At 53.8% G+C, this 26,628-nt stretch overlaps 1 protein-coding gene across 1 annotated transcript in view; it reads left to right on the top strand.

The window, feature by feature from the left end:
• Positions 1 to 2,450: 2,450 nt before the first annotated feature.
• The window catches only part of ARHGEF4 (Rho guanine nucleotide exchange factor 4), a 254,977-nt gene continuing 230,799 nt past the window's right edge, over positions 2,451 to 26,628 (top strand). Inside the window, exon 1 of the mRNA XM_055087386.1 lies at positions 2,451 to 2,495. Coding sequence (XP_054943361.1) covers positions 2,457 to 2,495 — 39 coding nt within the window. The 5' untranslated portion in view covers positions 2,451 to 2,456. The remainder of the gene's footprint in view (positions 2,496 to 26,628) is intronic.

Genomic DNA, 26,628 nt, shown 5'->3' with positions numbered 1-26,628 from the left:
AGGTTCACGACAAAATTGAGAGGAAGGTACAGAGATTTCCCACATACCGCGCCCCCCAGACACGTGTGTAGCCTCCCCTATTATCAACATCCACCACCACAGTGACACAATTATCATAATTGATGAATCTACACCGACACATCATCGCCTGAAGTACATAGTTTACATTATTTAGGGTTAACTCTTGATGTTTTACATTCTATGGGTTTTGACTAATGTATCATGACACGTACCTACCTTTACAGTGTCATACAGAGTATTTTCACCATCCTAGAAATCCCCTGTGCTACACCTATTTATTCACCCCTTCCCTGCTTCTAACCCCTGGCAACCACTGATCTTTTTCCTTTATATCTTTTAATAACAAAAGAGAGAGCATACCCTTTAACTTCATAATGCAGTCAAGTCCTCATAACATCGTGTTCTCCAAAGGAGAACTCAGATTTATGCCTACATCTGACTTACTTCCCCTCGATCATTCAATGTTGTAATTTCCCCCAGGACTGCTGAGGGATTAAATCGCATAAGCTATGGCAAGGACCTAGTCCGGGGGTGGGACATGGTAGGTGTTTGGTAAATGGAACTGTCATGATGGTGATTCCCTAACCTGGGGTCTGCCCCTTTCCCCAGACCCCACTTCCTGGACCAGGGATCCTCTGAATGCGGTCCCAGGACCAGCAGCAGCAGTGTCACTTGGGAACTTGTTAAAATGCAAATACCCAGGCCCTACCCTAGACCTACTATCCAGAAACTCTTGGGTGGGCCTGACAGCCTATGCTCTAACATGTCCACCAGGTCTTTCTGATGGTCGAGACTGAGAACCTGCCATCCAGGGCCTCCTTGACTGGTCTGATAAGGTCGGGTAACTGTGGACTCTGTGGCCAGGGGGTTGTGTATTTTCACTGGACCCCCGGGGGCTTTAGCACTTTAAGGCTACAAAGGAGAGGGAATTAACATTTGGTGAGCACCTCTGAGACTTAACTTCTCCTTTAACCTCCACAGCAACCCCATCAGGCAGGTCTTCCTCTCCCAAGCTAAAGAAAAGGGCTTAGACGGAGAGACCGAGATTATACAGTGCCTTTCCTCCCACCACCAGGGACATGCTTCTCACAAGGTCCATGGGCCCCAGGAAATGGAGAGTTGGGTATGAGTAAGCAGGACTTACAGATGATCTCAAGGCTGCCTGCTCTGCTCCCAGACCCCACAAATTCTAGGCATTTACCTCCCAGACTTTCCACCCTGACCAGGCTGCTCTGAGGACCCGGGAGAAGCAGAGAGAGGTTGGGTATGGGGGGAAACATAGTCTGCCAGGCAACACTGGACATGTGCTGCTGACCAGGAATAGCATTCAGGTGGACCAGGAATTGGATGAGGGGGCAGGCGTGGCAGGGGCATGCGAAGCCAGTCTGATCAGCTGCTAAGCCTCCATGAGACTCCTGATCCCCGAGGTGGTGGGCTTGGAGTAGGACTGCAGTATGACACCCATGAGCCCTTGGCACGTGTCCTTCTTGGGGCCCTGCCGGCATAAAATATATATATATTTATTTAAAATTATTTTTTACAGCTGTGTGGAAATATGAATATAATCCAGGCTGGATTTTATTATTTATTATTATTATTATTATTATTATTCTCAGGTTTTTTCTTTTGGTTTTAAAAGAAATTAAACACATTTGTGTTTGTGCATAGAAATCCTGTGGCCGTCGTGGCTAGCGGGAGCATGTCTCCTGGGCGGGCACCTCCTTAAACCCCACAAAGAAAACAGCCAGGACCTCCCCTTGCTGCTTAGCAGAAGACAGCTCTCCTCTACCTGCGGGACGATTCTCTCCTGCATCCTACCTGCAGGAACATACCTAAAAAGGTAGGGAGAGTGGGTTCTGGACCCAGAATTCGGTTCTAGGGACTCCAGACCACACTTGCCTCTCACCGGGTGCGTGAGCGCATACGTGTAGCTGAGCGTCCCTGGGACTCAGTTTCTTCAACTGGCGACTGAGAATGCTGGGCAAACGCCCTGAAAGTTCTCAAAGGTTGAAAAGCAAAGCTCTCAGGCAGAAGGGACCACCCTTTCCCCGGAGAGGCAGGGACTCGGAGTCGCAGGTCGCGGGGCCGCGCGCCGCGTAGGATGCGGATGCGCTCCTGTGTGCGGCGTTTGTGCAGATGTGCGGGCACGTTCTTTCTTATTAAACACTCCCAGGCTCCCGGTCCGCCCAGGAACTCCGCGGGGCGCTGGACGAGCCACGGGAGGGGAACTCCTTGGGCGCGCGGGCCGTGTCCGCGGAGTGCGCCGGCAGGCGTCCGTGCGTATCGGACGCGCCGGTGGCCCTGGGGTGCCCGAGCGGCGGGGCGCGAGGAGGCGGTGCGTCTGGGCGGCCGGGGCGGGCCGGGGGCGGGGCGCGAGGCGCCGTTCCGGGAGCCTGGCTCGGCGGCTCGGCTGTCGGTGCTGCGAGTGCGCCACCATGCTCAGCGTCGTGCACTTCCTCCGGAGCTTCTTTAAGGTGAGAGGCGGCGTCCCGGGGCCCGCGGTCAGCGCTGGGCGGCGTCTGGCCACGCGTGGGGAGCAGAGCCGGCGCGCACCGCTGCTCCCCGGGCTGACCGCTGGGCACCCGGGTGGGTGGGGGCACCCCGGGCACTCCCTGCCAACTTTCCAACGTGCCGATCGGGAGACCGGGAGCGTTGCCGCCCAGATCGCGGAGAAGGAGAGGTGCCCGTTGGAGGCGGGCTGGACGGCTGCCCGGGGCCACCCTCAGCGAGGGAGACCTCCCAAGGCCCGGCCTCCCTCGCACCTGCGCGCTCTCGGCCCCTCCATGTAGGATCGCCGGTTCCGGGAAGGACGGCTTGTGCCTGGCCCAGTCGGTGCCCAGGAAGAGGTTGATATTGTTGTTTCCCGGGCTGAGGATACCCGAGGTACCGACGGAGCATACCGACCGGGTTGGGACACAGTTCTGAGGAAGGGGTAGGGAAACAGGAACCTGGGGAGTGTTAGACTTCTACACGAAGTGCGCCCCTTCCCAGGCCCAAATTCCTGGACTACTCATTAGTATCCATGGGTCCAGTTCCTCTGGGGCACCTTTACCTCCCGTGCCCCGACGGGGGCCCCGTGGGGAGCAGTATTCTGCAGATTGCCAAGCTCCACCTCCCCAGGTGAGAAACGGATGGGGTTGGCTCTGCCTGGGACCAACTGCATAAAAACAGAGGCAGGGAAGTCAGGGAAGTGTTGTCAGAGTGACAGGCCCCGGAGTGGGCAGCTGTGCACCGGGCAAGCAGACAGCGGGGGCTGTCCGTGGTGGGAGGAGCTGCTCTACTTGGCTGTGAGGCCACCTTCGCCTAGAGTGCAGACTGAAGAGTCCAGGTAAAGTTCTCTGGCTCTGAGAGCCCTGGGGAACGTGGCAAGAAGGCAGATGACCCAGAGCTGGACCTGCCGGAGCCCTGCCCTCAGCCTGTTCCTCAGCCAGTCTGGAAGAGCAGTGACGTGTGAATCAGCTCACACCACAGGGATAATTCATGCATACAGACATGGGGAGGGGAGAGGGACGGAGCCTTTCAGAAACTTAGTGAGTGCAGGAGAAGCCTTTGAAGAACAGGGGAACCTGGCAGCTGTGAGAGCTGTGGCTCTGAACGCACAGGCCCCCCTGAAGCCCCCCCTTTGAATTCTGAACTGTTGGTCTTTGTTTTCCCATTTGGAAACTGTGGACAATGATTCCACACCTTTGAAGGTGGTTGCGACGATCTTACTACAAAACGTACGTGTGTTTATAGAGCAGTGAGCCTGGGACCTTCGTCCTTCCCCACCCATGGCAGTGGTCACAGGTCACCCAGGTGAGGGGAAGTCCGCCAGGCAGAATCAGAAGCTCAGGAAACAGGCAGGTGTGGCTTGGGAAAGAGGTCACTGGACATCCCAGAGCAACCACCTGCTTGTCCGCCTCCTCGGAAGGAGGGCCTTTGGGGAAGTATTCTCATGGGACACACTTTCCTCACATTCCCAGCCAGTCCCCAGAGGCCTTTCCAGCCCTCCTTGTCCCCAGCACCTGGTGCCTACCCTAGGGTCCCTGGAGGCCCTGAGACACCTCAGGCCTCTCTCTGTGCGTACCCTGGGGATGAGCAGATGTGCCTCTCAAAGGATCTCCCTTTCTGCTGCCCTGCAGAGCCACCCTCGGGAGGGGCCCCGAACACCACGGCAGGCAGTCCGCTTTGGGCTATGTAGGTATAGCTTGCAGAGCCATCTATAAAGGCCATTCACACATGCTCTTCCTTCAGACACTGGTCATAAGTTATGCCCCGTGAGGCCACAGGAGTGGGAGGTGGAGGGAACCACGTCCTGACCCCTCCTGGGCCTGGGCCTGCACTGACCATTCGGTGATGGGTGCCTGACTTGGTTGCTTGCTTGATCCAGAATGCTGCTCTGGGCTTCCCTGGTGGCGCAGTGGTTGAGAGTCCGCCTGCCGATGCAGGGGACACGGGTTCGAAGTTATGCCCCGTGAGGCCACAGGAGTGGGAGGTGGAGGGAACCACGTCCTGACCCCTCCTGGGCCTGGGCCTGCACTGACCATTCGGTGATGGGTGCCTGACTTGCTTGCTTGCTTGATCCAGAATGCTGCTCTGGGCTTCCCTGGTGGTGCGAGCCTGTGCTCCACAACGGGAGGGGCCACAACAGTGAGAGGGCCGCGTACCGCAAAAAAATAAAAAAATTTAAAAAAAGGAAAAAAGAATGCTGCTCCGTCGTAGGGAGCTCAGATCATTGGAGTCCTACGGTCAGACTCTGATAACAGAGGCACAGTCTCCACCAAGGTCCAGGAGCAAGCACAGTCCCTCGAACCCCAGGCCTCAGCTGAGCTTCTGTTGGGACTTGCTCTGCTCTCAGGGCTGTGGGAACCAACGAGGCATGACAGCTTTGTGAGAGAGCCCTTCACGGTGCAAGGAGAGCAGAGAGCCTGCTGGCAGCCTTTGGGATCACCCAGCGAATGAGTTGGGGCGGCACATCCAAGGAGGAATATGCTGCTTCAGAATTCCAGACACCTGCCCAGCACTGTGCGTCTTTCTTGGTGCTAGGGGGCCGAAGTCTGGCAACATGTCTTTCACTTTCAAAGCGCTATCCAAAATGTTCCAGAAAACTGGACACCTCTGCTGCCTGCCTTGAAGCGTCGCTGAACTGGAAAGTCCCCGTTTTCATGGAATGTTGGCCCCACACTCCCGTACACATTAGGGTACCTTGCTACTTGCTATGCTCCAAGTCCTGTCAGTGTGGTGCCACAGACCAGCATGAGGTCCTTTGGGGCAGAAGGGTCAAGGTGTCTGCTCACTAAATCATGGCACAGAATCAGTGAAGCCCTGAAGCAGGGTGGTGAGGCTACGTTGCTGTGCCTCTCGTGGGGAAAGCACCTGACTTCCGCCGATCCCTGAATCAGCAGTTGAGACAAAACACACACACACACACACACACACACACACACACACACACACACACACACACACACGTACACTTTTTGCCAGATTAATGGACAAGGATTTAACAGATCTGTTCCATCTAAGGAGATCGCTTGTGAGACAGCACAGGAGAATCCACACGGTTGAACCTAAAACTGTCCACTGGCATTCTTCAAGGTCCCATGTCTTCTGAACAAGCCAAGCTGGGAAGTTGAAAAGGGCTGCAGTAGGGATTTCCACTCCTTGGCTGGGGATTTCTTAGTCACCAGAGATGAAGTATTATTGCCTTTGATTCCCTAGTCTGGAGGGGAGGGGGTGTTCCAGAGGCTTCCAGTTACCCTTTCCTACCACAGTCTCCACATCATGAGTGAAGGAACTGGGGTGGCGTTTCTACCAGGGACTGAGCGTGTCTTTGCCAGCTGAACGCTCTGGAGCTGGGGAAGTCTCGGTAGGACAGATTCAGGATTCCAGTGGGCTGCCATGAGATGGATGCACGGCAAGCTTCCGCGTATGACCTGACATGCCTGCCACCTCCCATAGGCCAGGAATCCATGTTAGCGCAGAGCCAGCGTTCACTAACTTCTGAAAGGTCCAGGTGTTTCTCAGTACAGGAGCCTTCAGAAGATTCATAGTACTATTTGCTTAGGATGTTATTGCAGGTAACCAGTCTCCCCTTCATTGAAGGGGCTCTGGGTCTGTTGACTCAAGCCTGGGAATTAGGCAAGGGAGAGTGGAGTTTAATCAGTGAATATTTATTGAACACCTACTATCTGCCAGACACTGTTCTAGGCACACTAAGAGCCTTTTGTCTACGTTTTTAAAAACATTTTTTCTCAATATTACACAAGTCCAATAGGACCCCATTGGTGTGGCCCATCCATTTCAATCCCGGCAGCCCCATGATCGATTAGTTGATGCCAAAGAGCTGTGGCATCAGAACATTCACGTTGGCTTCTGGCACTTTAATGTTGCTTCTCATCCTCTGCTATCCCATCTGCCACCAAAGATAGCATTTCTCATCGGCATCTCCAGCTGATAGAGAATAGCATTTATGGCAGTTTTCCAAGATGTTGACATTCTCCTTGCCAAAGTATTTCTCTGTGCCTCTGTGTCTTTTGGGCTCTACAGGGGACACCGTTAAGGGGTGGTGAGCAGGTTGCTCTTGATAAATCCACCCCAACACTCTGTTCCTTCAGATATTTGGATTCCTTCAAGGAAGTTTTGCCCTTTCCATTTCAATTCGTGGGGAGTCAATATCAAGCTGAGGTTTTAGTGAACCTGCAGGTCACCTGCTGGAGCACACCTTGGCTGCTGGAGCTAGCTTGCCGCCTCCAGAACGAGTGCACGCCCCCATGTCAACACAGTCAGCCTGAACCACAATGTTGTTCGTTCCTCCACGGTCAGATGCTCTCACCATCCATCCCCACCCATTTCCCCAGGTCTTTGCCGGTACATGTTGGCAAAGTAATAATTTTCTGAAACATGAGCCTTTTCCTCCACAGTTTGAGTTGGTAATTGGTTCCCATGGCCATGCTGAGATCCGACTCTGCTTTTTGTTCTGGAGGCAGGGAAGAGAGCAGGGGTGGACATGAGGAGAACTGGCCTCACTCTACAGGGCAAGGTGATCACAGGCTCTTGAGGCAGCCAGAGAGGGGAGCAGGGGCTGAGTGGGTTTGTGAATCCCCTAATAGATGGCCATTCCTAAGGCCAGGGCTCTCAGCCTTTTCCAAACGATGCTCTGACTTTCATTCAAGGAGCAGGGAAGCAAGCCATTCAACTAGCTTTATAATTTACCAATCCACAGATTGATGGAATCAGACTGCTCTTGGTTCAGGGATATCTCAGGCTCGAGGCTGCGAAAGAGAGGAAACACTTTATGTACAGTTAGAGGGAGTCCTGGGAGTTCAGGGATTTGAGTTCGTTATTCTCTCTCTTTAATCTGGCCGGGGTAGTTAGAAGAAACAGGCTCACCCCATAGTACTTGAGATCTTCATGCCTTTTCCTCAGGTTGTATAGCAAAGTCACATTTCCCCCCAAAGGCCCTAGTAGACTTGGCCACAGCTGATAGAATTAGGCGGTCGCCATGCATGCAGTGAGGTGCCAGAGTTCCGTAACTTAATTCCCAATATATTTTCACTGCCTTTGACCTCAAATTAGTGGATTAACCAATCCCAGCACTTCCCTCCCCCTTTCTTTAAGAGTCTGTTATCTATAATCACCCTAGTAACAATTTCTTTGCTAGTGAATGCTCTTGGTTGCAAAAGACAAAAATAGACTCCAGTTAAGTGAAAAAAAAAAAAAAAAGAACTGTCTTGTCAGGGTGTGGGGTAGCTCCCAGGACCCAGCTTGGGTGGGGATCAAAAAAAGCTGGGGCACAGTCGGTCCTGCTCGACAGGCCAGCTGCTGAGGACGCCTCTGGCAGGGCTGCTTCTGGACACTCAGCTCTGTCACACCTCTCTGAGAATATGTCCACCTTCCTCTTGCAGGGGGTTAGGTCTGTTCTCAAGATCCACCATCCTGCCCGGAACTGAGCCGAGCTGCCCCCTGGAGGGTGGGAAGGGAGGAAATCTGCCCCCTTTCTGTTACCAAGATGGATGGGGCCCAGTTTCTCAATTGTCCTGGGATCCTCTCCTCCCCCCAGTCAGGATTGCTGTTCAGATGCCGGGCAGGAAAGCAGCAAATACCCCGCACGCAATTAAAGAAAAGTCCCACCAGGACTCGCTCAGCCTGTCAACCTTAGGCCTGAGGGGTGTGCACCCCAGTTCCCAGGGGCATTGGCTAGGGGGTCACCCGCATATTCCAGCTCTTCTGGGTAAAGGTCACAACAGGCACCTGAAGTCACACAGACCCTGCCCTGTGAGAGGTCATGAGGAGGCTGTCCCCTTGAGTCCTAAAGAGGCTGGTCTCTTGGGATGGCAGAGAGAGGAGAGGTCAGAGTGGCGGGACAGACCAGCTCTGGGAATCAGCTGTCTGCCGTGAGGCCCTCAGTGCCTCCCCAGGGCTGCTGTTGCCCCAACACCCCGGACGCTGCCATCCTTGGCCCGTCATGCCGCTTAGAGGTCCGGTGCTTCCTCTCTGCCCTGGGGCCTTCTCTCCCGCACAGCCCTTCCCAAGACTCAGCAGTGGCCGGAGGCCAGAGGCCACCTGTGCTTTTCCTCCAGACCTTCCTTCTCCTCCCTCTGCGAACTCGGGAAATACCCTTGACCTCACCAGGTCCTCTCCATCCAGCCGTTCAACATATGCTTTCCAAGCCCCTCCAAATTCTGAGTCCTGCCCTCTTCCTCTGGGATGAAGGCTCTGAGAGGGCGGGGCTGGGGTTTGCAGCACCGCGTCCTGGGAAATGCTAGCTGAGCCTGGGAATGAATCAACCAGCGGGAGCAAAACCTTGGCCAGGTCAGTGCCCCGAGGGAGCCCCTCGTCCAGGGGCCCTGAGTAGGCCGCCCAGGGTTGATGGTTCTAGAGACGTATTCCCACAACCTTCTCTCCAAGCTTGGGCCAAGCTCAGCCCAGCTCTCTAGACTTCGGGGGCCCAGCCTCTCCATTTCTGGGTGCCTGTCCTCCCCTCGGACGCCGGCCAGTGCTGGTGGTCCTTTCGGGGCAAGCCTGAGACTCCAGCCACTGTTTATAACCTCAGGGAGGTGCTGGGCTTGAATTCAGTCTTGGTGCTGTGTAGGGCTTGCTGGCCCCAAGTGTTTTGTTTGCTTCTCCTGCCAGGTAGGACTGGGCAGTGTTCCTGTGCTCTGGTTCCTGAGAAGTGCTCTGTCTTTCAGGAGTCCTTTCGTGGTTTCCTCATCTCTGAAACAGGCAGTCTCCTCCTCGCCAGTTGTAAGATTGTGAGGTTTATTGCCTGGCTCCTGGACCCTCCTGGGTAGCCAGTGTGAGCCCTCTGGGGGGTGTGGGTGGTACTGCCTGTGAGGCCCTGCAGCCCCTCGTATGGTGACTCATGTGCCACTGGTCAAGGGGTTGGGTGGTGTCCCCACGCTCACAGGCTGCCCTTCCCTGGGGTACCTCCACACCACAGTAGCCTCCACACCATATCACCTCCTCCAGAAAGTCTTCCTTGATGCTTCCTTCTCTCCCCTTTGGACCCCTTCTCTGTGCTGTCTTTGCAGCTCAGCTTCCCTCAGTCATAGGAGCACACTGAGTTATAACTGTCTCTCACTCCTCCATGCACACATTCATTTAAGTATACTTTTATTAAGGCTCAACTTACTGTATATTTCTTTTTCATACTGTTCTTAGAAGACTCCATGACTACACATTATAATTTTCTTTTTCCCCAAGTTCCCAGCTTTTCCATTTACTCCCACATATGACATGCCACAATGACACAAAAACAAGCCATTTCATACCCCATGTACACCATATGAAAATCCCACAGCAGAGTGGAAACGATGCTTCCATTGTACTTAGTAATTAATGAATGTACTAATTCAAAACTCACCATATTTGATATTGGGAGGTAGATTCATGAGTGTTTGTTTTATTATTATTTCACAGCATACATACATTTTTTTTTTTGTATCCTATATCACATAATTTAAAAATCGACCATATAATGAACCAATCAGCACAAACAGGAAACAGGAAAAAGGAAACAGAGAAATCCTCTTCCTGTTCTCCCGCACTTGCTGTCCATGGTGGAGCCGTCGGGGGTCGGGGAGGAAAGTGGGAGAGAGCCCCCCGCTCAGTCGTCTCCCAGGGGCTGCAGCTGGCCCCCGGATCTCCTGCCTGTCTAGATGCCTAAGCAGTGCAGGTGGGAGGGTGACATCCAGGACCTGGACGGAGCTGTGCTCAATGGCATCTGGTTAAGTAAATGACAAGAATATGACTTTGGAGCACAAGCGACGGGTGAATGGACTGCTTCCTTGGCGGCTCAGGCCAGTACAGGCAGGGCCCTGCACACCTGGGACCCGAGGCTGCAGCTCTCAGCACAGCTGCAGGTCAGAATCACCAGCTACACAGACTGAGTGGGTTGGAACCCAGGCCTGGGGCTCGGGCCCTGGTTCCTAGGCTCGCAGGTGACTCCAGGGCACGGCTGAGCTGAGAAGTACTGCTCCACAGAACCTTGGAGCTTCCTGCGCTCCCCACAGGGACAGGGCCGTTCTCGGGGTTTCTCTGGACTGAAGCCGAGGCCAGACCATAAGTCGCCCTCTGACCTTCACACCACCCTGTTGTATCCGAGGGGGGTACGTGCCTTCCTGATGACTGGACGTGCCCGTGGCTGAATCCCAGCAATGGTCCGCTATAGACCCCGTCCCCCCAGGCAGCCCCAAGGGCCATGGGTGTTCGCCGTGTAACGTGTGTACCAGATAGGTGATTTGTCTCTCCTGGCAGCTTTTTGCCAATGAGGTGAAGATCTCCTGAGCTTGAGAAGTGACCTTCTTGGAGCTGGGCCTGGGCCGGGAAGCTGTGCCGTGTGGTGCCGCCCCTCCTCCTGGGGCTCCTGGCATTGGGGGTGGGGCAGCGTAGACCAGCTCTCCCGTGGGGCTCAGGGCTCATAGGCACCTTCTTTGGAACCCCGCACTCCCAGGGGTGTTGTGAAAGTTAAATGATAATAAACACATGGAAAAGCATACAAATCACCCAGCGCAAAGTGAGCACTCGACGGCTGGTGCTCATCTCCTGTGCTTTTCTTTCCCCTTCCCTGTTTCTCTCTTCCCCCAAACAAATATTCTTCCTTGTAAGCAGTGGAGTTGAGTGGAAACCCATCTCCTGCTACGGGGCCACATGAGGATGCTGCTGGTGCAGCTCCTGGGATGGTACAAGGTGCGTTTTCACAGAAGAGCTCGGAATTATGTGACACTCCCAGAGAAGCCCAAGTCCTCTCTGCGTGAGTTTTCCTTCACGTGAAGGTGGTTTTCCTCGCGTGAAGACTGAGCCTTGTGAGAAAGTGGGCAACAAGCGAATGGAGGTACATCCGCGGACTACCACTCAGCGAGAGAGGTGTGAAGCGCTGGTACACACCCCAACCTGGATGACTCTCCAGAGAATGTGGCTGAATGAGAGCGGCCCGAATGCTGCCTGGCTGCATTTATCCAAAATTCTAGACGATACTGACGAGTCTCTAGTGACAGAAAACAGGGTGCGGGGCAGGTAGGGGCCGGAGAGTGGGATGGCAGAGGAACATGAGCTGGTGGGGACATGAGACGTTCATTGTCTCGTCTGGTGATAGTTTCGCGGTGTATACACATATTGGAAACCCTCAAGTCCTACCTCCAATGTGTGCAGTTTACCAAATGTCAATTATATCTCGATAGAGCTGGGGTCTCTCTCTGGAGGAACCGGCCTTAGATCTCTTAGCCAGGGCATCTCAAAAAGCACTCCTCCCTCCTTGAAAACAATCCCCTTGCTTTCTTCGCCCCCTTCCTGGGGTGCCACGGGCACAGAGACTACAATAGTTATGAGGCAGCAGGTGGCCAGTGAGACGGAGGCCCCGTCTAAGATAGAGACGAGGGATTCTGGTTTAGTCAGCTGAGGCGTCCTTGGCACACGCCACTGGTGTGTCATCGCTGGCTGGTCCTGTAAGAGGCGTAGGGCCTGGGGGTGCTTGATCATCCGGTGCCTTCACCCTGAGAGTCAGGCATTGGGCTCCTGGGAGTGTGCCCTGCCCACCTGCAGCTCTGTGAGGTGCCGTTGGGAAGGGCTTGCTGCTGGAGTTGGCCTGGTGACGTGGGTTTGGGGAGATTTAAGGAAGCAGGAGCGATTCGGTGATTGGGTGACTTAATAAATCTCACCCAGGAGGAGAGACAACTGGTCTGAAGCTAAACCTGGGGTTGACCAAGCAGCCGCCGTCACCCAGCGTAGCCAGCTGTTTGCTCTCTGTGGCCTGGACATGTGTGTTCCATCTGTGCCCGTGAGCACGGAGGGGCTCCACCACAGCCCCGGGGTGCCCTGGCTGACGGTGATGCTCCGTGACACTGTTCACGTTCCACAGGAGGACACCGGGCTCCACTGTGACGCCAGGCTGGCTCCCGCATGTCTTGGACACTGTTGTCCTTCCTGCTCATTGGAAATGAGTCGGGCGCATATCCAACCTCTGAGAGCTATAGCCACGGATACAGGCCGAGGCCCCTCCTGGCCCCAGCGACTCAACTCTCCAGAGGGGGCCCGGCGGGTGTTTGGGAAAAGCCTTGGGGGTGATTCTGTGATTCTGCTGTGGACCATGGTGCAGAGCCCCGCTTGGATTCCTGACTTGCTGAGTCCGGCAGAGTTGGTGCTCTGAGCCCCTCCCCCAGCTTCCCCCACCCCCGCCCAGCCAGCTCCAGCCTCCAGAAACAGGTTCTCCCCTCACACCCAGCAGACTGGCCTTGCCCAGCACTGCAGGCCCTCTGCATGCTGCTCTGTGCTGGGGCCATGCTGACCAGCGGGGAGCTAGGGACCCTGCCTCTGTCCCAGAACATCTGCTTCTCACCTGGAGTCTGAATTCCTCAATGGAGATGTGGGAGACCTTGTAAGACAGAGGAGGTTTCCGTCACCACGGTGGACTTAGGGGCACTCCACATCCTCGCTGGGAACGGGGTGTGGCTCAGCCATCCCAATCCTCAGTTTCTCTGTAAAATGGCGGTAGCACGATCTGTCAGATCGTGAAAGTCGGTGAGCTCCCGTTGGTAAAATACGTGGCCTGGGGACCTTGAGGTTTCAAGAGTGAGGCCCCTCGGAGGGCTGGACCCCAGGGTGAGAGCGCATTTGGCATTGTGTCCCCTCCTGAGGCTGCCTCAGTCCCTCTCTCCCTGTGAGTTCTGGAGTTTATAAAATGTCAGGAGAGGATTCACCAGGGAAAACACTGGCTGAGAGAAGACCCAGCCTCCACTCAAAGGGTGATGAGTAAGACACGGGTGACGGGCGGATGGGGGGAGGGCAGCTCTGAAAGGACAGCCCCTGTGGCCTCACCCCTGTGCAGCACGCAGCCTAGTGCCCGGCTCCACCTCCCCTCCTCACTGTCACACGGACCATGTGGCTCTCACCCTGCCCTGGCCACAGTCTCAGGAACGGGGCGGGAGCTGAGCCTCTGGACAGGGACACGTGTGGCAGGTCGCCTCTGGCTGAAGCTGACTGGTCAAGTGGAGACCACTGGTGTGGTAGAGGCCACATGGAAGCAGGGACTCCTGAATGCAATGGGGAAGGAGGCCTGGACACAGGACACTGGGGCCGGCTGGGAGGAGCTCTGAGGTCCCTGTCTCCAGGCAGGAGAAGGGCTGTATTTGCAGTGTGATGGAGTTTGCGCAAGACAGGAGCTTTCTCCAGGGCAAATGAGCTCCCACCCTGTCTCAGGACCGCCCTCTGAAGCCGCCCCTGGGAGGTGGCCACTCCCTCAGGCTCAGATCCAATCTAAAGTGGCCTGCACTTTAGCCCAGTGTTCTGATTTGATCCCAGAAGTGCAGTTCATTCGTTCCATCTACAGCATCTGCCAAGTGCTGTTTCATCCCAGGCCTTGTGATGGGGAGACCAAGCCGTGAGGGAGACAGAGCCCAGCCACACACATGCCCCCGGTAGGCGGTTCTGAATTCTCCGGAGCACCAGTCCAGCGACCTTCTGCGCATTCGGTGGAGGCTGTGACCCGCACGCTGGACACACCCCTGCTTTTGTGTGCATGCACCCTCTGCTTGCAATCCCAGAGGCCCACCAAGCCTGTGGACGGCAGTCTAGGAGACCTGCTCTGGATTGTGAGCTCATGAGGACCAGGGCCACAAATTACTGTTTCTCTTTCTCCCTCTCTAGTGCCCAGCGCAGAGCGTTGTGTGAGGTGGCAGCTCTGTGCGTGTTTCAGTGAGGGGACCGGGAACATGGCCCTTTGCTCCTCGTCACTGAGACCTGGGTAGTAGGGGATGGGTAGGTTGTCCGCGTTAGTGGGACAAAGAGTCAGACACTACCCATGGGGGATGGGCCATGCTGGGGCTGCAGTGAGGGCCTGGAGGGGTCGGCGTGCCTGGGGATCAGGTGCCCAGAGGGAGGGTACTGAGCCCTGAAGCCCAGGGCGGGCACTGGCTGACGGTCTTGGTGCCCAAGGGACCTGGCCAGGGACGCTGCCTGGAGGACAGTGGGCTGGGCCTCAGACAGGCTGGGCGGGCCCTGGACACCTCTGATCCTCCACCCCAGCCAATGCCAGGGAGGAAAGCTGGTGCCAAAGCAGAGAGGTGAGAAGGGAAGATCAAGCCTGCCAGGCGAGGAGGTACTGCCTGCCTGTGTGCGCCCCAGGGGAGTAGAGGGCCGCTCGTGGGGTCTCACCTGCTGCCCCCACTTGCGCCTCCTCGCCCACAGCCCCAGCCCAGGAGCACCTCCCTGCCTCTCCCTCAGGTCGGTGGCTTTCACAGCCCCCCTCTATGTCCTTTAGCAGCACAAGATCTCAGAGCGTGTTGGTTTCTCTCTAAAAAAGGTCCAGTGCCGACCTGGTCACGCAGCTCCTAAAGAGCGCCGGTCGGGTGCTGGGATCTGGGGAGGCTCTGGCTCTTCACGGGGGCCTTGGGAGAGGGTACCCTGTCAAGTATTCAGTGTCACGTCACCGGGCACAGAGACGGGGAGGGAGACAGCGGTGCATGGAAGTTTTCTGTGCCCTATTTGGAGAGTTGCCACCTTTGGTGTTCACAGAGGCATCTCTGACCGGGGCCCCATGCCCAAGCTGTCGGTAGGGATACAGCAGCCACGCTGCTCCTGGGGTCACTCCAAAGGGCTGGCCGGGCCACCTTCTTGCTGTGGAACCTAGGGGAGTCTCACTTCAAAGCTCTCTCGAGAGGCAAGGCAACAATCCACCTTTCCTGGAGCTTAACGTACACTTTTCAAAAAGCAGTTTGATACTTCTGAAATCAAGATGCGTTTATAATTGATGTGTACATTTAAAAGTGATTTCGGGGCTTCCCCGGTGGCGCAGTGGTTGAGAGTCCGCCTGCCGATGCAGGGGACACGGGTTCGTGCCCCGGTCCGGGAAGATCCCACATGCCGCGGAGCGGCTGGGCCCGTGAGCCATGGCCGCTGAGCCTGTGCGTCCGGAGTCTGTGCTCCGCAACGGGAGAGGCCACAACAGTGAGAGGCCCGCGTACCGCAAAAAAAAAAAAAAAAAAAAAAAGTGATTTCGTCTTCCTTCTCAAAAGCTATCATTAACTTCGTGGCATCTGTGCGCTGAGGAAACAGGACAGTTGTAAATCTCCCACGTGTTCAGGAAACACAGTGTGTGCCTCTCTTGGAGGCCCCAGTCCCAGCCCAACCCAGGAGCTGTATGACTCCCTGAAGAAACTCCCACGTCCAGGGCATCCTCAGAGTGACATGCCAGGACGGAAGGACACGTCTCCCAGGGAGAAAGGAAGGAGTCCCCAGTATTCCCAGAGAGGCTCCCACCAGGCCCCCGAGCCGCCTGTATCACATCTTCCTAGCAGTGTGATCAGCATGATTTTGTGTCTCATGCACAGGGCAGCGGCCACTTTGGCTGGGCGTCCCCTGTGTCCCTCTTTGTGCAGGCAGAGTCACCTCTCAAGACACCTCAGGGAGCGGGCACTTCTGGTGACCCTTGTGTGTCTGTCAGAGAGCTGCTGACACAGCTAGTGATGGGTCTTCACATTCAAGGACTGTTTTTCTCCGGGATCTGGTTCTACTCTCCTCCAGTGAGGCTGGCTCCGGACCCACCTCCCCAGCTTGTCTGCGGCCCAAACCGGCACTAAATGGCTCTTGACTGGATTCCCAACTCCAGATCCTCCAAATTGGCCAAATGCCTCTGTCCCTCTGGTACAGCTGCACGTATCCTAACACAACAGGGCACGTGGCCAGTGGGGACGGCAGAGCCTCTAGCAGGGGTGCAGCGGCAGCAGGCAGGCAGGTGTCCCTCCTAACAGAGGCCTCATTTTGGTGATGAATCAATTCAGACTCCAGGGGGTGGCAGGCAGAGGGGTGGAGGTAGAACAAGACCCAACATCAACGCCCCCATTTTTCCACCATACTGGGTGGCCTCCAGCAATCTAGGCTTTTCAGTGAGACCCTTCGTGATGACGTTCTGGGCCACCAGGGCCTCTGCCGTGCATGTGCTTCTGTGTCCGAGGGAGAGACCGCCTCCCTGTGCAGGTGTGATGGGCTCCAGACCAACCATGAGTCTGCAGAGCAGCCTCGGACCGCCAGGTACGGGCCCTCCTGGGGCTGCCACGCCCACATCCCACCACGAGCAGTTCTCTCAGTCCCTCCGAGTAGGTCTGTCTGCTAAACTGGGGCAACCACCTACTGAGGCCCCCAGGCAGGGCTGCGGAGAGGGCAGGGGGGAGGTAGAGTTGTCCAGCTTTGTGCGACGTGTAACTGCTACGGTCGCGCAGGTGTGTTGGCACGTGGAGAAGGATGGGTACCAGCTGAAGCGGGGATTCGACCGTCTGCATGACCAGAGGTCAGCACGTGCCTTTCTTCTGTCTGGTGGCCTTGTGGGGGTGGGAGCGTGACCTGGGAAAAGCAGGGCGGTGAGGACTCAAGTCAGGACGCGTCTGTAGATGGCGACAGGTATCACCTGCCTGCCCCCGGCGGGCGGGCCCAGCTGGTCTGTGGCTCATTACTTCACGGTCGGGAGGGGAGCCTGTGAAGGCCCCTGGGCCGGCCCTGGTGCAGATCAGTACATTGTGCCGTGCTGTTTCTCACGCAGCTATGTCTTCTCCAGGAAAGGAAGGCCACTGTCTTCCCCGGGAGAGACACAGCTAGGAACTGTAGGCCGGAGTGTGCTGCAGCCAGGACCTGGGATTGGTCCCTGCAGCTTGGGGAGACCTCCCGTGCGGCAGGTCAGGAGGGCAGGCCCTGCCTGCCTGCTGGGAAGGAGCTGCCGCCAGGCCTTTGGATGGGTGGCCGCGCTGCCTCTGGCCCGAGAGACTGGAGCGGGGCAGGCGGGTGGGGGGAATCCGCGGGGCAGCAGGTCAGAACCCAGTGCCACGTGCTGGCGGGAAAAGGCACGGCAGCGTCCTCACCGTGGACACACGGTCACTGGAATCTACCGACCGCTGCCGTCACCCACTCATCTAAGACCTGCAGGAGGCACCCACCCTCTCAGGGAAACCTGGGGCCCTGAAGGCTTGTTCAGCCCCATCTCCGGGAATCCAGCAAGGCTCACAAGTCGATGTTTGTGCACCCAGAGATGGGGAGTCAGAGAGACCTTTCCAAACGCAAATGCCACCACTACGTCACCTGGGCAAGCAGCTGTTCCGAGCTTCAGTAAGGAAATCTGCAGAAAAAAGATAAGAACACCCTCCTCATTTTAGGATGAAATAGTGTCTAAAAGGCACCGGACACATGGGGAGCACCTTACGCCGAGTTATTTTGTTACCACAGATGTAACTTTTATAATAGGAGAGACCATTTTCATTCAAGGGTTTGCTGAGCAGCTGCCCTGTGGCAGGCTGGGGTCCTAGAGGGGCTGACATGCGCCCCCTGGAGGAGCCTGGAGTCTCGCAGTGGAGACAGGCAGGCGCACGACAGCAACAAGGTCAACAGCAAGCAGCAACAGCTTCACCCCCGCCGCTAGCTAGGGATTCGGACCGGAGGCGGCGGGTGCCGAGGAGCCGACGAGACAAGCACCTCAGCCCTGCCCGGGGAACAGAGGAGATGCCGCAGGAGCCGGGCGCGTGGGAAGCGCTCGCTTGGAGCCCCGTGCGCGTGCGCGGATTCCTGATACCGGCGCGAGACTTCGGAGCGAGCTGGCGGGGGCCTGTGAAGGAGGCCGGACGATGTGCACGAAGGCAAAGCATCGGCGCAAGTGTGTGCTGGGAGCACGAGCGTCTTAGGAGATGCCTAGGTGTGAGTGGGGACTGGGAGGGAGAAGTGAGCACGCAGAGTAGGGCGAGGATGTGCTGAGCCCTGGCGTTGCCTGAGGGCAGTGGAGAACCCCGGGGCCGGGACCGGGGTGACATCAGCGGTGCGTGTGCTGAGACCGGAGGCACAGGAGCCCACCCCTCTTCAAGGCAGCGGGGCCTCGTCCTGTTTAGAGCCCAGAAGCAGTGCAGAAGAGGGCTTAGTGGGAAAAGGGCAAAGCCACGGCAGCCAGGAGGACAATACGAAAAGGTCCGTTGCTCTCCTGAGCCCAGAGCAAACTCCTCTCCCCTGGGGATCCTGGGCCTGCTGCCGGTCCAGGCCAAGAAGCTGCTCAGGTGTCAGGGAAGAAACTGCCTCCTTCCAGAAGCCTGAAACACCCAGGTCAGGGAGCTCCCATCATGGGTCACCTGGCAAGAGCCACGCGTGTCTGGTTCCTTGGGTTCCCTGGCCTGGCCTTTCCCACGAGACACCTTCATACAGCACCGCGAGGGAGGGACTTCCTGGCTCCTCCACACCCATCCCAAGGCCCAGGCTGGGGTCTTCTGGGGCGAATCCCACACAGTACCTCGCAGTCTGATGCTAACAGCCATACAGCTGACAATGGACCTGTGATGGCAGAAAATTCCAAACAACAGGTGGGAGAGGGAAGCAGAGTTGAGGAGGAAGAGCTCCATGGTGTACTTGGGCGTCTCCAGACGCAGCACATAACCTAATTCTGTCTTCTCACCTGTAAAATGCTGCCTACTTCAGAGGCTTGTTGTTTGGACTTAGCTGCAAGGTGAGATTTAGAGGAGGCGTGTAATGCTGGCACTTTTCCTTTCCAGTCTTCAATCACATGACATTCTGCAAAGCACAGAGGTCAGCCTTGATTCACCTGTTTCACTGGATACTGTGAGAAGAACATGGTCCAGGGCGGAGCTGCTGAGACAGCTGTGGGCTCTACCGGGTGTCTGTGAGCATCAGCTTTCAGGAACAGCAGTTTCTCTATTTGTCTTGGGCTCTTAGGTCTCTGTGGCATGTTCCACCTCCCTACAACATGAGTGGGGCAGAACTTGAGGGGTGGGCGTGTAAGGAACACCTTCATTTGGCTCCACTGTTGGATACAGGCCACACAAGCCCTGGCAACATCCTGGCCACCGTGGGAATGCAGTGTGGGTCAGGTGAATGGAGGACACGGCCATAATAGATAAAATACAGTGAGGTCAGCCTTGAAGAATGGAAAGAGCGAGCCTGGTGCCAGAAGACCTGCATCCTAGTCCCAGCTTTGCCGTTACCTTGCTGTGTGATCCTGGCTGAGTCACTAAACTTGTGGGATAGGTGTCTCAGTTCCCTCACCTGTCAAGTGCAAACGTCCTTTGTCCTGCTCACCTCACAGGTTATTGGGACGATGAAACTGGTGATGCATGTGGGAATAGCTTGGGAAGCAAAGAAATATGTCCACTATGAGAGAAATGATTTTAAAAATTATGGGGTATCCAAGCAAAATGGTTAATAAAATTATGTCATAGAATAATATTTAATGACATGAAAAAAATGTTCACAATATACTATCAGGCAATTTCATATTTGAAATAAAGATCTGTACCTATGCTGTGAGGTACATTAAAGTGGTAAAACTACAGGCCAAGCTCTGTTTCAGGTGCTTGGAAACCTGCAGTGGAGCAGGCTGAAACTCCTGCCCTGGGAGCCTATGTTGGGGGTGGGGGGGCGAGTGCAAAAAATGCACATTCCTTCCATGGAGGGCGTTTCCATAAACTCAGGGTCATTATACCTGCCTCTTCCAAGGAAATGGTGTGGGGCACACCCTGGGGCAGCTCTACCCCAGGCAGGTATATTTGAGAAGACAGGGCTCCCCCTCCCCCCACCTCCAGCTCCCAGCCTGGTGCTATGGTTTTACCCCAGGAGGGGCAAACTGCTGGCATTCTCATCCCCAGCCCCATGTTGCAGGAACTCTGTCCTGGCAGGTGCTGTTGAGAAGTCTGGGGTTCCCTTCCACACCCAGCCTCACTTATGGTGGCAGCTCTGCTCCAGTCACAGCAGGCAAAGAATACTGGGGCCACAGTCAATTCCCTGCCCCAACTCACTCGTGGGATAGGGGTTCCGTGCCAGGAGGGGGAAAGCCACAAGGACCAGGAACTGCCAGCTGGTAGAGTGGGCGGGGGGGTGTCAGTCAGGAAAAGCAGACCTCCACCCCCAGCTCTGTATTGTGGCAAGGGCTTCTGCCTGAGGAAAAAGGCAGGCCATGAGGACCCTGCAGCTCTGCTTGAGGGGCTTGACTTCTGATTTGGGACAGAGAGTGGAGGACTTGGTGGAGAGCAATTAAGAGGAAGCTGGTAGCTTCATGAGTCGGGAATCCCCAAGATCACCTTCAGGCTTGATAATTGGCTGGAAGGACTCATAGTCCTCAGAAAAGCTGTTGTACTCATGGTTATGGTTTATTACAGAGAAAAGGCGTAGATTTAAATCAGCCCAGGGAAAGGGTGCACAGGGAAAAATCCAGGTGAAAGTGTCCAGGTGTCCTCTCCAGTGGAATGACACAATGCAGTGGTTAATTCTCCCAGCAAAGATGTGTGACAACATGTGTAAAGGTTGTCAACCAGGGAAATTTACCTGAGCCTTATGTCCAGGGTTTTTATTGGTGTCCATGTAGCATGGAATGCCTATATGACTAACCTTAGCTACTCAGACTCTAGTCTCCCAGAGATCAAACTGATACAGCTTGGCCCAGGGCCTCAGGCATGCAAAAATACTCTTACCAGGCAGGATATTCCAAGAACTCAGAGGTTATCTCCCAGGAGCCTGTCCGTCCTTTGGAGTGTGCAGGGTTTGAGTAATGCAAGCCTGCTAAGTCAACTCTTTACTGGACACTTCAAGAAACAAGCAACTGGCAGAAAGAGGAAAAGTTTAATAGAGAGACAGCTAAGAAGAGTCCTCCTGGGATCACAGTAAGCCCTGGGAGTTGGGAAGGCTACGTGCATGTGCCGGCTGCAGCCACACAGGAGCGTCCAGAGCAGGATGTGAGCAGACACGGGGGCATTTTCCAAGCCGCATACAGACCTGTCAACACAGGGTGGAAGCCTCAATGGCACAAGGGTTCTAGCAGAACCTGTGGCCAAACACTGACTGAACAATGACCTATTCTTGCCCAAGTACAACTCCCAGGAAGCCATGCTTTAAAATAAAACCACACACATCCCTGGAATTCTGGAAGACTGTGTACATGCACAAGGCTGCACCCTCTCAGGAGTGATCAGAGAGGGAACGACTGGTCCCTGGCTAAAGCTTGATAAAACTGTAAACTCCCTGAATGGCGATAGCTTCCAAGCCACGTGCACATCTAATGGTAAAGGGCTGTTGACCTAAAATAGACGGCCAGCTATTTCTCCAGCAAAGACGGTTTTGTTCAGGATCAGCAGAGAATGGCAATTTGGGGTCTGCAAACATGGTGAGCCATGTGCAAATCCCTGCATGGCAAGTGAAGCACAGGCACTTTTATAGAAGGGAAAAGGAAGTTGGGAGGGTGATAGTAAACAAAGAGCTCATGGCTTTCATTGGTTGAGTTGTTGTCAGGATAGAAGAGGGGTCTTTCTTCTCATTGGGCCCTGCTGTGTCACCACAGAGCGTGAGAGTTCCCCCTTCTGGTCTCCAGACTCTATTTAATTGAGGTTTCTGTTTATTAATTTTTTACAGGGAAAAAAAATCTAACAAATCATGGAAACTTAAGCAAAACCTTTGGCCAATAAGTGGCTCAGACTGGTCAAGGGATAGCCCCTAGGTAAGCTGGTTAAAAGAAAAAAACAAGAAGAAAAATCCTGAAGAGGGTTATCAGAGGCTGCACACCATGGGGGAATGGATTTTGCAGATTAGTTCAGTCCAGTCACTAAACAAACAAACAAAAAAAAAAACACAACAACTGACCAGACGACAACAGCATCAACAACCCAGAGGAGGAATATTAATATCTAGAGTTGCTACAATATATTACCTGAAATGTCCAGTTTTCAACAAGAACAGTAACAAAAAATATACAAGACATGCAAAGAAATAGGAAAGTGTGACCCACACACAGGGGGGAAAAAAGCAAGCAATAGAAACACTTTGAAGGGGTGTAGATGGTGGCCTCAGCCGACAAAGACTGCAAAGCAGCTGTCATAAAGATGTTCAAAGAACTAAAGGAAACGATGCATAAAGAATTTAAGGAAGGTGTGATAAGCGTCTCACCAAACAGAAAATATCAGTGAAGGACTAGAAAATATTAATATTAACCAGTGGAAATTCTGGAGTTGAAAAGTACAATAACCAAAATGAAAATTTTGGTAGAGGGGTAATTCCCTGGTGGTCCAGTGGTTAGGACTCCAAGCTTCCACTGCCAAGGGTGCAGGTTCATTCCCTGCTTGGGGAACTAAGATCCTAAAGGCCATGCGGCAAGGCACCAAAAAAAAAAAAAAAAAAAAAAAAAAAAAAAAAAGTTGAAAAAAGAACAACAGATTAAGACCCAAACAAAAAAATAACAAAGAGAAAAAATTTTTTTAAATTTTTAAATGTTTATTAGAGGGGCTCAAAAGATTTGAGCTAGCAGAAGAATGATTGGACTTGAAGAGAGATTGAGATAATGCAATCTGAGGAAGAGAGGGAAAAAAATAAAGAAGTGAACAGAGCTTCAGAGAAATGTTGGACACAATTAAGTGCACCAACAGAAGCGTAATGGGAGTACAGTACAGAAGAAGTGGAGAAGGTAAAATACATTCATTCTCAGATACACAAAAATGGAAAGAATCTGTTGCCAGCCAATCTGCCTTACAAAAAATGCTAAAAGAAATTCTTCAGGCTGAGAGCAGATGACACCAGAGAGTAATTCAAATCTACATAAACAAACAGAGAATGCCAGTAAAGGTACTTGTTTAGGTAAGAGACAGTTACAATTGCATTTCCATTTCACCTGAGATATCAAATTTATGGGTATGGAGTTGTTCATAATATTCCTTTATTATCCTTTTAATGTCTATGGGACTAGAAGTGATGGCCACTTTCATAACTATGTATTGTATTTTCATTTTCATTCAGTTCAAAATATTTTCTAATTTCAGTGGTAACTTCCCTGAATGGAAAAATAAATAAACAGGAGACTTCCCCCCATTCCTTCTGAATGTCGCAAGCCCCTTTCCTCTTCCTAAAGCAGTTCTAAAAGTCCTATCCTAGAGATTTCTCTGTGCCCTGGTGCCCATTTGCAGGTTGGGTGGAGGATGTCAGTGATAACACGAGAAACTCACCTCAGTGGTATTTCAAATTCTGGCTTTCTCTCCTATCGAATTGCTACTGTTTACTTTAAAGAGTCCTCAAATAGCTGCTCCGTGCATTCTATCAGAGCTGCATAGCTGCATTTCGTGGGAGAGGCAGGGTGGAGTGTGCTTACTTCATCTTACTTGGAAACGGAACCTCCCTGATGTCTTTTTCTTAATTGAGGAATTTCTTACAAAGCCACAGTAAAAATAAGCCAGAGTAATGTGGAAACATAGCAGAGGGTCACCTAGCCCAGATTTGGGGAATTAACCTTAGTGGCAGATACGGGGGAGCAGGGAAGGTTTCCCAGAGGAACTAAGACCTTGCTGTCTCTTGGCTGGGCTGAACGTGGGAGAAAGGTATTCTGAATAACAGGACCCGCTGTGGCACAAAGGTGTGAAAGAGTGTGGTGTCTTTAGGGAACAAAGGCAAAGGATTTTATACAATTGGAGCACTATGTACAGCAGAACAGGAAGGGAGAGGCAAGAAAGGCAGAGGTCAGATCAGTCAGTAGGACTTTGTAGCATTCTAGAGTATTTGGATTCTGATGGAAATTTTATAGAGAGTGTATTAGTTACCATGACTGCTGTAAGACATTACCACAAACGTAGAAGCTTAATCTATTCTCTCACCACTCTGGAGGACAAAAGCCCGAAGTCAGATTCAGTGGGTTAAAGTCAAGGTGTCCTCCGGGCTGGTTCCTTCTGGAGGCTCTGAGGGGAAAATGTGTTTCATTGCCTTTTCCAGCTTCTAGTGGCTGCTTGTGATCCTTGGCTTGTGACCCTCTCCATCTTCAAAGGCGTCACTTCATTCTCTGCTTCCAGTGTCACGTAGCTTTCTTCTCTGATTCCCTCCTTCATTTCTCTGGTAAGGACCCTGGTGACTACATGCAGCCCACCTGCATAATCCCGGATAATCTCCCCATCTCGATATCCTGAATTGCTCACATCTGTAGAGTCCCTTTCGCCATAAAATGTAATATTCCCAGGTCCTGGAGATGAGGACATGGACACCATGGGTGTTCTTCTTCCGCCTACACAGAGGGTACTTCATAGATTTTTGATGGGAGGGGATGACGTGACAAATTGTCTAATTTATGGTTTAGAAAGATCTGTCTGGCAACAGAGTAAGAAGAGTAGGGCTGCAGGCCTGCAGAGTAGTTTGGAAGCCGCGGAAAGAACCGACGCCAGTAATGAGAAGGTACAGCTGGATCAGTGGCAATAGGATGGAGGAGAGAGTTCACCTGGCAGACTCGGGAGGTATAGAGGTATAATCCGCGGGACTTGGAGCCAGCTAGGGTGTGGCTGAGTGAGAGAGGAAGTCCGGAGGGACTCAGCGTTTCTGCCCTTACCGTTTGGGTGATGCGGTATCACTGGTGAATAGGGAGTACAGGAGAGGGCAGGGAGAGATCCCTAGTTTTGTTCAGAGCCTGGCTTCGAGGCATGGATGAGAGTCCTCTAGCATGCGGCCCATGGTCTGCAGAGCAAGGCAGGTGATGGCTATTTGGTGGTGCTGAGCACACTGGCAGTACTTGAAGCCAAGGAGACAGAGATGACTCAGGGACTGTGTCTAGAATCAGGAAGTGCACAGGAGCTGCCTTGGGGAACAATGACCTTTACAGTCAGGGAGAAGTAGGGGTGTGGGAGGAAGCCATAGAGGCAGGGGGAGCACCAAGAGGGTGCTGTCCTGCATCCAGTAGCCTCGGGGAGCAGGGAGTTGATGCCTTTGTATTCAGAGTCCTTCCTCTCCTGGCGAAGGGCCACTTCTTATCAAGTGAAACGCTGGAGGAAAAGGGTAAAGGATGGTATTGTGTTTTTGCTTGTTAATCTGGGGGGGACCAGAGGCTCGGCTGAGAGCTGAGTTGTTTCTTGAACATTAGCTGCATGCACACATAGAAGAGGCTGAGTGAGGCCCCCTCACTGGAACCAATTGTGGCAAACAGGACCCCTTTTGCTCTCAGACTTGCCCTGGCAGCAGCTGAAAAGCTCTATTATCTGCCTTTCTGGGCACACTGACCTCAGAGGCTCAAGGTTGTGCTGCAAGGCAGAAGCCCCCGTGCCTCTGAGAACAATATTCATCCTCTGCTGTCATTCCCATACAAGGACCTTGTAGAAAGACATGGCTGCCGGGGAGACCAGAGGCCTGGAGCCTGTTTCCTCCATGTGTTTCTGCTTTTCCCCTCCTGTGGCTTCTTCCTCAGCCCTGGAGAAGGAGGAGGGGATAAGAGAATGGGGCAGGTGGATGTTGGCAAAAGGTGCAAGGACAAGGCTTGATGGAAGAGTTGAGATTTGACTTGGCCCCTGGGAAAAGGGGAGGACTTTGGGGAGAACTGGGTAGTCAGGAGGGGGTACATTTCAGATGGAAGGATGGGCATGTCAGGATGGAAAATCAGAAATGAGCATGAAGTACGTGGAGCAGGGCCTGGAGACTGGTTCAGCCAGGGGAAGCGCATCCCAGGACCGCGAGCTCCCAGAACACTGTCCCGGAGACGAGAGAGGGAAGGGGCTCCCTGGCCCTGTTCCTTCCTCTAGAAAGAGCGTCGCTTCATGTTTGAATGACCCTTATTTCCCTGCATCCATTCCCATGTAACCCTCTCAGAATTGTGTACATTGAGGGGAGTGAAGTTTGGAGAATTAACCTCCCAGAGTGAGGACAGTCAGGTTAAGAGCCAGGATGGAAACTGAGGAGGAGGAAGCTAACTTTGGGGGTGTGCTTATGTGCCACATGTCTAAATACATGTTGCCATTTAATTCTCAACTCTCCTAGACCTGAGTGCTATCAGCCTTATCTCATAGATGGGACCAGAGGCTCTTAGGAGGAGGTACCTCGTCCCTGGTAATCTCTGTCAGCGCCGGGGTGAGAATGAGATCTCCACAGAAGCAATGTCTGCAGCCATGGATGTCACAGTAGAGGCCCTCCTAAGAGATCACTGCATGACAGTCACCTCACTTTACTGCTGGGAGACCATGGTTTAGAAAGGGGCATGACTGGCCGAAGGTGCCCAGCCAGTGGGTGGGACAGGTCGGGTGGGCAAGGGGCTTTTCTAAACCTCAGCTTCCTACACCTGGACTTTTTTTTTTTTTTTTTTTTTTTGTGGTATGCGGGCCTCCCTCTGCCGTGGCCTCCCCCGTTGCGGAGCACAGGCTCCGGCCGCGCAGGCTC

This window comes from Physeter macrocephalus, chromosome 2 (assembly GCF_002837175.3).
Source record: "Physeter macrocephalus isolate SW-GA chromosome 2, ASM283717v5, whole genome shotgun sequence".
NCBI lineage: Eukaryota > Metazoa > Chordata > Mammalia > Artiodactyla > Physeteridae > Physeter > Physeter macrocephalus.
The sequence above is the reverse complement of the archived record's forward strand: the minus strand, read 5'-3'. Positions and strand labels throughout refer to the sequence as shown.